General features: G+C 49.6%; 1 protein-coding gene across 2 annotated transcripts; it reads right to left on the reverse strand.

The window, feature by feature from the left end:
* Positions 1–4,995: 4,995 nt before the first annotated feature.
* Positions 4,996–11,843, reverse strand: MRM3 (mitochondrial rRNA methyltransferase 3). 2 transcript variants are annotated; one of them, XR_003506732.1, is made up of 5 exons: positions 11,496–11,843; positions 10,999–11,243; positions 10,113–10,280; positions 5,403–8,008; positions 4,996–5,230 (listed from the first exon to the last, which is right to left on the reverse strand). XR_003506732.1 is itself a non-coding variant. In XM_027517373.1 (4 exons), the coding sequence occupies exons 1-4, from the start codon at positions 11,807–11,809 to the stop codon at positions 7,494–7,496; spliced, it is 1,242 nt and encodes a 413-aa protein (XP_027373174.1). In that variant the 5' UTR covers positions 11,810–11,843; the 3' UTR covers positions 4,996–7,493. The 2 variants fall into 2 exon arrangements, 1 of the variants encoding a protein (XP_027373174.1); XM_027517373.1 differs by having other exon boundaries at positions 4,996–8,008.
* Positions 11,844–11,855: the final 12 nt, after the last annotated feature.

Genomic DNA, 11,855 nt, shown 5'->3' on the forward strand with positions numbered 1-11,855 from the left:
TCTTGACTTTCACCAGGTACTTGGCAGCTGTGCTTCAGGATTTTTGAGAACCAAGCCCTAACATGGTCATCTGTCGAATCCTTCAGAAGCCAGGATGCTCGTTTGGATGAGAGTGCCAGAGGCAGATCCTTGCTGGAGCGCTGGCCGCCATCGCTTGGGGTTTGACTTGCCATGGCAGGGGGTGGAGTCTCAGATGACAGGCATCCTTGTGAACTCATGCTCATTCCCCCTCCACAAGGGAACATGTGCTCAGAGAGCCTGAGAAGGCCAGTTGGAGAAACACAAGGAGTCCCACAGGGGTCCTCCTGTGAAGAATGAGGTTGGAGACCCTCAAACCTGGCTCTGTACAACCCCCTAGGACTAGGGGCTGCTCCAGGAGACCTGCCAGTGTCTCCCTGGGGAGGTAGGAGGATGGAGACAAGATGAGGTCAACCTCACTTGGAGGATAGTTGGGATTTCTGTCTGTGCCCTGTACCATGATGGCCTTGGAGGAAAGGTGGTCTCTCTCAGCAGCTACTTATTTTCTGAGGCAAAAGGAACAAAATCCAGTGAGGAGTCCTCATAAGTAACTGCAGCAGAAAAATGAGGTCATCTATGATCCTTCTATGCCCATACAGGGCCAGCTGAACTACTTGCCACTAATGTCAACTGGACCCACGACACCAGAATTCCCCTCTTGAAGGGGATGTGGAGGTTAAGATCAGTGGGAAATTTTACTAAAAAGGTACGCCTGGTTTATACAGTGGCAACTTTGGGGGGAAATGCCAGGGGAGAGTCACTTCGCCAGTGAAGAATCTCTATAGTGCAAGATGCTAGAGATCTTAAAGGTTATTGATGTAGACCAAGTGGGTGGCTTCTTAATTCCTACTAAGCAGCTCCAAAATACCTTAAAATTCTGGTCGCTAATTAGAAGCAGGTTAAAACACCAGCTGTGACATATTCAAGGGCTTCCGCCAGCAGCAAAGGAAACCGGGCCCTGCAGCTTGGGACAGGATGGTGGCTGTAAATATGCCACCCTGGGGTTACAAGTCTCTGGTCACCACAATGACTTCCAGATCTGATTCTACCCTTTTTTTTTTTTTTTTTAAATGGAGTTGAGATCTTTTTTTTTTAAACCCATCTTCAACAGTAAAGATCTCCTTAAGAAAAAAAGAAAGGTATGTTTGGGGGATAGGTATTTATGTGTTAGTCACTCAGTCGTGGTGGACTCTGTGACCCCATGGACTGTAGTCCACCAGACTCCTCTGTCCATGGAATTCTCCAGGCGAGAATACTGGCATGCATGCCCAGTCACTTCAGTCATATCTAATTCTTTGTGACCCAATGGACCATGGCCCACCAGGCTCCTCTGTCCATGGAATCCTCCAGGCAAGAATACTGGAGTGGGTAGCCATTCTCTTCTCCAGGAGAATCTTCCCCACTCAGGGAATCGAACCCGAGTCTCCTCCATTGCAGGTGGATCCTTTACCATCTGAGCCATTAAGGGAGTCCAGGTATGTATAGCAGGTCGCTGTAAAAGCCGGAGGGTGACTGAGAACCACCTTCTCTTTCAGGAGCAGGGTGGGGGTGCTGGTTGCTCCCCTAGCCTCAAGTGTGTCCTTGGAATCAGTGCCTCCCACGTATCTGAGCACAGGGAGTCTGTTCTGCTGTTTTTGGCATTAGCCAAGCTTCAAGTGGTAATTTTCAGCCAGACTGTGTTTTTTCCTGTTGCCTAATTAAAGACACTAAAAAGCTGTTCTCTCCTCCTGCTGCCTTGTTGCAGGGCAGCAAAGGGAATTCTGCAGTGATAGAGACATAGTAGAGTCTGCTGGACCCAGTAAGGTCACCCAAGGGAGAAGCTACACACACACACAGGCGTGTCCACGTGGAGAGGCCTTGGAATGGCAGGTCTGGGAGGAGCCCGAGTGAGTTCCTGGTCCAGCCCCTCCAGGGTGCCGGCGTTGTTTCACTGTGGACCCCCACCCCTCCCTGGGCAGGCCTCTGCTTGCCTGCCAGGACCAGGACCTCAGCAGGACAGAAGTGAGGGATGTGGGTTGTGGCAGTGCCCCTGCAGCTTCTCTCCAGATGCTGCTGTGTGGACCGAGGATGGGCTAGAGCTCAGGATCTTCCATTCACCCTGAAGCAGCTGCATTCAGTGAGCCCTAAACCTAAGTCGCTCTTTGCTCAACACCAATCATTGTTGAGCGAGCACCCACTCCTTTCCTCCAAGCAGGCTGCTCAAGGGGAAGTTCTCTGCAGACAAATGGCTATTGTTTGTTAGCTTCATTATTGGTTATTCGTTATTAGCAAGTAGTGCATGTGTGAAGGAAGGAATATTTTCCAGGAAACAGTAGGCTCAGATGTAGGAAAGTATGATATGGAGTATACTCTATGGCTGGGATTTCTCCTTCTGGAGGAAGTCTGACATCAGGATGTTCTAGATACACCTTTAGTGTGAAAGCACGAAGAGAAGTCATTTATATTTCATTGTTCAGCCTGTGTCCCACCCCCTGGGCCTTCTGGAATACTTTCCCAAGGCAGGAAATGTGTGGCTAGATTTAGGTAGGATGGTTCTGAGGAGCTGTTGGGTTTCCATGCAATCACACGCCTCCTCCCGAAAGCCTCTGTCCCCCAGCCTGTAGGCCAGTGTGCAGCCAGCCTCACGTCTGATTCCTGGGTGCACTTGCCTCACACAAGTAAGCCAACCACACGGGGCTAGAAGTGGGATACAGGAGAAGGCATGGTTAGAGCCCAGGCCCCCAAACCAGATCGCCTTTGACATCAGAGGATATGAAGTCCCCAGCTAGCCAAACCACTCTCTGGGCCTGCAGTCACAGAGGTGCAAGCAAGGCTGGGAGGCCAGACCCTCATCTCCTCATCCTGTATTCTCTCCTTGCATTCTGAGGAAGCAGCAGCTGTGGGGATGGGCCTCTCCAACTTCCCCTGTAGCTTAAACTGTGAAGAATCCGCCTGAAATGCAGGAGACCTGGGTTCGATCCCTGGGTCGGGAAGATCCCCTGGAGGAGGACGTGGCAACCCACTCCAGTATTCTTGCCTGGAGAGTCCCAGGGACAGAGGAGCCTGGTGAGCTACAGTCCATGGGGTCGAAAAGAGTCGGACACAACTCAGCGACTAGCACCAGCACCTCTGCAACCTCGAGGCCTCAGTTGAAAAAAGTTGCTCTTCCCTACAGATGTGGCCAGGACAGAACTGATGCCATTGCTACGTGCAGATTTTTGGTACACGTGCTTTGGGCAGCGGCCTGGCTTCCTGAGGCTTTCAGTGCAGCTGAAAAAGCAGCTTGCAGCTGCTCCAAGGTAACTCGGGACCCTGGTTTAGGGACTGTCAAGTCACCCACAGCAGCGCATCAGCTTGTCTGTTCATCTGGCTTCTAGCATATTTCCTTTGCATGTTCATTGGTGTAAACTAAGTAAGATCTTGGAGTTAAAAGGTGTTTACATGAGTGTTTTCTTTAAAACACATTTTCCAGGTGAGCCAGCCAGGTCAGCTCGCACAGAGGGTGGAGGCTGCTTGGCCAAGAGGGGTCCACAATGCAGCAGATGGTTTTCAGTACCAGCCAGGGTGTGGTGCTGTTTCTGGGGTCTTCACGTGATGTAACAACAAAAGTGGAGCTAAAGGCAGCTCAGCTTGTGGTGACATCTGGTGTTGTCAGTAACCCTGGGGAACGTGCTAGGAGGTTCCAGGTGAAACGTAGAAACCAGTTCCTCAAGGTTGGCTTATCCTCTGGGCCTTAATGACTTTTTTTCCCCTTAATTGGCGTGTGATTGCTTAACACTGCCATGTTTCTAAGAGAAGGCAATGGCACCCCACTCCAGTACTCTTGCCTGGAAAATCCCATGGATGGAGGAGCCTGGTAGGCTGCAGTCCATGGGGTCACTAAGAGTCAGACACGACCGAGCGACTACACTTTCCCTTTTCACTTTCATGCATTGAAGAAGGAAATGGCAACCCACGCCAGTATTCTTGCCTGGAGAATCCCAGGGACAGAGGAGCCTAGTGGGCTGCCGTCTATGGGGTCACAGAGTCGGACACGACTGAAGCGACTTAGCAGCAGCAGCAGCAGCAGCAGCCGTGTTTCTGGTACAGCAAAATGCATCAGCCACATGTATGCATGTCCTCTATTCCTTGGGTTTCCTTCTCATTTAGTTCACCACAGAGCACTGAAGAGAGTTCCCTGTGCTATACAGTAGGTTCTTACATATGTATGTCCTCTACCAATTCATCCCATCCACCCTTCCCGCTTTGGTGTCCATACGTTTGTCTGTGAATGACTGAAATTCTAAGGTGCGATAGCAACCGAAGCTGGGGAGGGGTAAGGGCTTTTATGCCTCCCATCTTGAAACTCCTAGAGGGCGAGGTGGCGGGTTCCCAATGGATGTTCAAAGAACCTGGGGACATCAGCGTTTGCTGAGGGCTGCTTTTCCAGAGTCTCCATTCAAAAGAAAAAGATGTGCTAGTTTTTTTCCTGTAGCAGCTGCTTCCCATTTCTGTCCATTTCCTTCTTAGTTTTTGGTCCAACTTTCTGTACTTTTAAGATTTTTGCCGAGAACGAATGACAATGTGGATGGATCTCCCACTGCGGCAACTCTGAGCTTGCCACAGGCCCAGGGTGGTAGAGGGAGACTTGACTCCATCCTCTTGATTGCTTTTGAACTGTGGTGTTGGGAGACTCTTTGAGAGTCCCTTGGACTGCAAGGAGATCCAACCAGTCCATTCTGAAGATCAGCCCTGGGATTTCTTTGGAAGGAATGATGCTAAAGCTGAAACTCCAGTACTTTGGCCACCTCATGCGAAGAGTTGACTCACTGGAAAAGACTGATGCTGGGAGGGATTGGGGGCAAGAGGAGAAGTGGACGACAGAGGATGAGATGGCTGGATGGCATCACTGACTCCATGGACATGAGTCTCAGTGAACTCCGGGAGTTGGTGATGGACAGGGAGGCCTGGCATGCTGTGATTTATGGGGTCGCAAAGAGTCGGACACGACTGAGCGACTGATCTGATCTGATCTTGATTGGAACTTGTATCCAGGAGAAATCCCCACTCCTCCCTTCAGCGTTGGGAGTCGTTTTGAGGTGTGACTGCCCTCTTGTGGCAGATACCACCACTACACCTACGTGCGGCACAAAGGCAAGGGGCAGCTTGGCCAACCTTCTGAAGTTCTGAAGGCTTCTTTCAGCCGAGCAATGTTCTTTACTTGTCATGTGCTGCTCAGTTTCATCCCTGTTTCCTGGGGAAATGGTGACATAAATATTGGTAAAAAACTGAGAAGGATTCAAGAGAGCTAATTTCCATCAGTAGGTAAAAAACTTTACCACCACTTGCTCCCCCATGATCATTTAAAAGGAAAGACTGCCCCTTCCCTCTGATAAATTATACCCAGAAATATATAAAGAACTCACAAGGCATGGTATACAAGTCATTGATCATAAAGAGAAGGGGACGCAAATTTATTTTCCTTCTTACAACCAGGATGATAAAACCAGCGTAGGCTCTTTTGCAGTACTGTTTTTCTGAACAAAGACAAGATATAGGTATGTTGTTCTTTCATTGGTTTTTATTTTGCGACAAAAATCAGCAGGGACAAAAACCCAGGAATAAAAATAAGAGGAGGCTGGTTTCATGCTGAAAAGGCATGGAGCCTCTTTTCAGTGATGTATGTTTCTTTAGCACTTTTCCGAGGTGTTGGGAGACTGTCAGTAGAGTGGTATTGGTCTGTGGGTTGTCCGCCCATTTCACCTGCAGGCATTGTGGCTGTGAGGCTGGCAGAGGAGGCCACACGCAGCCTTTGTGGGCTCAGCACAGAACAAAGGCTGCGGGCTCTTCTAGTTTCTAAAGGCCGACGGGGATAGACGCTCTCAAGAACATTCCAGGGGCCACTGTCACCCAACATTTATGTGGGGCCCTGGGCAGGTCCAGACCAAAGCAGCTTCCAGCCTATCAGCCTGAGAGAGCACAGCCAACCAGAGAGATTGTTCCTGCAAAACCCACTCCTCTCCAACATGACAAAGCAGTCCCACCGGGGCCACTTGGGCACAGCCATGCGTGACCTTTTGGTTTACCAGGGACCTGGGCGAGGTGAAGGGGTTAGGAGAGGTCCCTAGTTCCTTTGGGGCATGCTGCAACTCTTTGGACCTCCCTGGGACGAGCAGCTGAGGGGCTCCCAAGGAAGCCCAATCAAGGCAGGAGCCACCATATGGAAGGGAGGTGCTCACACTACACTGCTGGCATCTCAGTCTCCAACCATATTCTCTCTTTTTTTTTTTTTTTTATTATTATTATTTTTTTTCCAACCATATTCTCTGTGGCTGCAAAAACACTGCTTAAAAGTCAGTCCCATACTCTAGTCCCACCCCCCACTTCCCATAGTGACTTACAGTGATCACCACCTGCCCCTGCCCTCATGTCCCTGGCTACATCCCACTGGTGCTCAGTAAGGATTCAGCCTGCCCTGGTTTAAGAGAACAGCAGGGTTTTGCTGCTGAGCTGTGGGCTCAAGGGCCCTGAGTGTTCATCCTCAGAACTTCCGCCCCTCTCTGTGCAGGAGCCTCTGTTCACACAGCACCAAGAACACTGGTGTTCTGTTTATGCTGGACGAGGGGTTAATGTAAACAAGTCATTCCATTTAACCAAAAGGGTTACACAAAGCAGGACTAACAGCAGGAAGCTATTACAAAGAGTATGGCTTTGTTGAGAGATGCAGGATTAAGCTGAAGATTTAAAAACTGCTTTTTCCTTTTCTGAACTGAGAGTCTTCAAATATCTGCAGAGATGCAAAGAAGGTATAATACCAACTGATGAAATGAGCTGTTTCACCAGAAATGGGGGGAAAAAACTGTGTCATACATAAACAGTGTCTAAGTCATGGCCTGAATGAACAATCAAAGAGATTAACACAGCCGAGCCAGAAGAACCACTATGAACCACTGTTAACACTACTGAATGCCTTAGCTGTACCCTTAGCTTCCTGGGTCATTAATCTCAGCAATGTCCTCACCACTAGGCCAAGATGAAAAGATGGGCATTGACACCCACTGACCACACTGAAATAAATAAAGCATTTTAACATAATCTACTGGTCTGCACTTCACAGGGGCTTACTTTCCATTGACCAATGATCAGAGGAGTAAGTGACCAAGCCTGGTCATTCTAACCAGCCCTCCCTGACTGCAAACACCTGCAGCTGTGGAGGGAGGGGTCCTCCTGCCCAAGATGATGCCTTCGGCAATTTTCTGGGCACAAAGATGCTCTTTGGTGGACAATTTTTAAAAACATAAGAGCCACGAGGAGCACTTACTCCATGGGAGCACTTACTGTTGTCTCTTACCCACCCACACACATATAAAAATCAGTGGGAGGATGGGAGACCTCAGGAGGAATTTTGACCTTCCTTATTTTTGAGGCTGAGCAGAAAGTCATGGAAGTTCTTATTTTTCCAGTAACCAGAGACAACTTCAAGCTGAGGACGGCTTCCAGACACCCTCCTCTCAGTGTTAACGCCCGTCCCTCACTCGCAGCTGTCTTTTGCCTTCAAAGAGCAGGATGCTCGCGGCCATGGCTGAATTCAGGCTGTCCACGCCAGGCACGACGGGGATCAGCAGCCTCCCGCCCCCTGTGCTCTCGGCCAACTGCAGGGACTCCAGGCTCACGCCGTGGGTCTCCCCACCTATCACCACGGCCGCCGGTGCCTCTGTCCAGTCTGAGTCGTAACTCTGGACCTCAAGTTCAGGGAGCCAGCATTGACTCGCTCCACTCTCTAGATCCTCTTCCTCATACTCATGAAACTTCAGTGGGCGTTGGTCACGTACCCAGCCGTAGTCACTGGCCTTGTTAGACCTCTGGGCCTGGGCCTGCACGTAAAGGCCGCAGTTGTCAGCCACGTAGACGCGGGTGTCAGTGGGCAGGTGGTCGGGCACTGCTTCCCAGTCCAGGTTGTTGATGATGGGCACCTGGAAGTGCGCGCCCATACCTGCCCGCAGCACTTTGGGCTCCCAGGCATCCACGCAGCCTAGCAAATGAAAGAAGATTCAATTAAGATTATGAACCTTCCCAGACAAGGGGACTTTGAAGGAAGTCAGATTGGTTCTGGATCAGGATAAAGCAAAAATGTCCTATCGTGGCCTTGGTGGCTGGGACCTCTGCCTCCCCAGCTGTGGCAGCGTCCAGCAAACTGCTAAAACAGCTTTTTTTCGTTCCTTCAACATACACCACACAGAATTCCATGGTGGTCTAGTGGTTAGAACTTCATACTTCTACTACAAAGGAGCATGAGTTGGATCCCTCATCCGGGACCTAAGATCCTGCAAGCCATGTGGCATGGCCGAAAAAAAAACCTCCCACACATGCCAGACATTTGGACAGGAGATGGGAGAGCCTGGAAGTCCCCAACCTCAAGGAGCTTGTAATAGAGAGGGCAGTGGTGCTGGGATGACATTTCAGCAGGTGACTATATTATCAGTAACAACTAAAGTTAAAGAAGCATGAACAGGGTAACAGAAAACCCTTGTGCACAGAGTGGCAATCAGGGAAAAACCACTGGGAGAACACGACACTGAGCTGGATCGTGAAGGACAGGAGGGTCTTGTCAGGGAAAGACCAGGGCAGAGGAGAGTTAGAGAAGCGGCAATCGCACCACAGTCCAAACACTAAGTATGATAATCGAGCCAATTAATGGGGCTGAGGCGGGAGATGAGGCAGGAGGCAGGAAAGGACCAGTTTAAAGGAGGCTGGTGTGCCCAGGCGAGGGGTTTAGGGTTTCACCCAGAAGACAATATAATGTCACCAAAGCATTTTAAGCAAAATAGGGACAGAATCTGGTTTATATTTTAGAAAGACCCATTTGGCTTCAATGTTGAATCTGGACTGGAGCAAGGAGGACACTAGTAATGGGGAAATTACAACAATCCTGGGAAAAACCAAGGCCAGAGCCATGTCCTGCACACACCCCGTCTTTGCAGTCGTGCTAAACCCAACCGCCTCCATGCATCAGCAGACACATGGCCTTTCCCAGTGCCACAAGCCAGGAGACAGCAGGACTGGGGCACCACCTATCTATTACCCTCCCTGACTTGTTAGCACACATCTCCTCATTATAAGTTATCTTAGAAGCTAATCTGTCAAACTTCAGGAAAGGTTAAGTAGGCAAACCAAGTTCAAAAAGGAAAAAAAGACGTGGAGAAGGTAACACTGTCTATGTGGGTCCCCAAGCACAGGCTCTCCTGAGCACTGTGGCAAACGGGCTGGGAGGTGGGCTGTGTGCCAAGAGGCTGGCAAGTCGGGACAGAAGAGGTGCCATCTAGTCCACCCAGTTAGGAGTAAGGAACAAGCTGAGATTCCCCCTCATCCTCGGGTCCTCTACGCTGGGCACCACATCAGGTGTTCCCCGCCTTTCTCTACCTCTCCCATACCAGCCACCAGCAACAATGTGAAAACCTCCTGCCTGGGTGATACAGGTCCATTTCCCCAAACCACACTTGCTCTCAGAGCTCTCAACAGTGAGGCAGGTAAGTGGGATATGGATATAGGGACCCCGAGCCTCACTTTCATGCTGGCATAGAGATGCACCCCAGGGAGGGATGATGGGGGGAAAGAGCTGGGAAGAGCAATACAGGCGAGTCTCAGCAATGGGACCACTTCTCTTACACCGAACGGCAGCTTCACTGTTTCTGATGGATGATCCTCTCCCTCCTCCTCCTTCCAGGCTGTAATAGGTCTGTTAGGCATATCCCAACTGTCAGGCAAGTCTGTTTGGAACCAAGGCTACAAATTTCTCTTTATGATGAGAGGATAGAACCAAGTGTTAAAACCAGCATCTATTTCTTTTAAAAACCTAGCAGGTGTCAAAATAATTTTAAAGATAATCAACAAGAATGAGCATGCCAGGCATGGTGCTGAGTACTTGACATTCATCTCACTTAATCCTCAGAACAACCCTACCAGGTAGATTCTGTTACGCCTGCTTTCCAGATAAGGGAACAGATGGCTCACAATGCTGCTCACTTACACAGAGCTACCAAGGGACAGATCCAAGAACCAAATCCATACACATCTGCCCACGGAGCCAGCTCACTTACAAACAGCCACCTAATCCACCCAGTAACAGGCGATCTTACCTTTGGTGAGTAACACTTTGCTGCAGCCTGCCCCAGCAGCAGATCGCAGAATTGTCCCCAGGTTCCCAGGGTCACGGAGATTGTCACAAATCAACGATATGGGCAGTGTGTGGCGAAGCTGAGTCTCAGGGTATGTCATCTTAACATGGTCAGGTTTGGCAAAAATCCCTGAGGAAACAAGAAATGTGATTCATTTGTCTGATGTGGGTATGGGGAGTAATTTGACGTTTTGGTTATTTACCACTCTTGGTGTATTTGTAATTACATACATGTAAACATTCCGATGGAATAAATTCAGTGTGCCCCCCGCCAACTCCCTCATAACTGCTTTCAATAGTGGAATGTATCCTTTCAGAACTTCTTCCATGCACTTCCCTACATGTATGTCCATCTACCCATATATAAGTGCTTTTTCTTTTATAGTAAAATCACACTCTATGTAATTATTCTGTGATCTAGTTTCCTTTTTTTTTTTTTTTTGGCCAGGCTTAAGTGGCTTGCAGGATCTTAGTTCTCCCACCAGGGATTGAACCTGGGCCCACAGGCAGTGAAAGCACCAAGTCCTAACCACTGGACTGCCAGAGAATTCCCAACATTTTCTTAAGTTTTAAATGAACATTAAAGGTTGAAGTGACTCCCAAAACATAAGGTCTGAGGAGGAGTGATTACTCCCTGCAGACTATAAAAACTCACAATACAAATGATGACAGACAACTGGCTTCAGTTTCCACTTAAAATACAAGATTCACAGATTTGAAAACTGTGTTGTAAGAAAAGGTTAGGCTCAGTAATATTGTGAATTTCATTTAAATTTGTTGCCCTGAGACAAGTATGAACAAATGATCCCAAGCCTCCCCTTCTACAGACACAGTGAACAACCACTGACCCATTATTCCCTGTGGTGTTACCAGGTCGGACCAATCCTTGATATCCTCAAATTTCACCTTAATGAGGCTAACACCTTTCAGCTTTTCAATGGGCAGCTCTTTTATGTATTCCAGACGGCTGAAGAAGAAAATTTGGGGCACAGCACCAGCCTTGAGAGCGTCTGCAATCAGCCTACGACCTTCCAGCAGGATCTTCCCCTGCTTTTCTCGAAATGGCCTGGACTTAACTATGGTCATCACACTGCTGTGGGTGGAAACAAAAAGATGGGTAATTACCAACATCCTCATTACGGACACACATCGAGTTCTAGCAGACATGAAGAGCTTCGTAGTGAAAGAAACAAACGAACTGTTAGAAAGACACTTATTCTGCCCTCTGTGCACAATAAAAACCAGAGAGGTGTGCTCCAAGAGAACGCAAGGGAAAGAGGTCAAGCTCTCGCCATGAGGAGGGAGGAGAAACGAGAAAACTCGACAAGCCTCGGGAACACATCACCTTAGCCTTTTGTCTCCAGGGAAAGCCTTATCATAGCGAAGCCCCGACTCTTCCCAGGTGCTGGGCGTCTGGGATGCTGGCCCCTGAATCTGCTGCTTCTGTCGCTGCTCCCGGGGACTGGCCTCTGCCGCTGCCTTCCGAGGCTGTTTCCCGGGATCGAGCTTCCGTTCCACAACCTCACCAGATGGAAACAGCACTTTCACGGGGCTCCGCCGCAGTGCCCGGACCCAGCGCCGCGCATCGAGGTCCCAAGCCTGCACCACCGGCAGCAAAGGTCGCGTACCCAATCCCACGCGCTTCACTAGCGCCGCCATCTTCCCCCGCCCCGTGGGGTCGCGTCACGAAGGCGCGCCGGCGGCG

Source organism: Bos indicus x Bos taurus, chromosome 19, assembly GCF_003369695.1.
Source record: "Bos indicus x Bos taurus breed Angus x Brahman F1 hybrid chromosome 19, Bos_hybrid_MaternalHap_v2.0, whole genome shotgun sequence".
NCBI classification, from domain to species: Eukaryota; Metazoa; Chordata; class Mammalia; order Artiodactyla; family Bovidae; genus Bos; species Bos indicus x Bos taurus.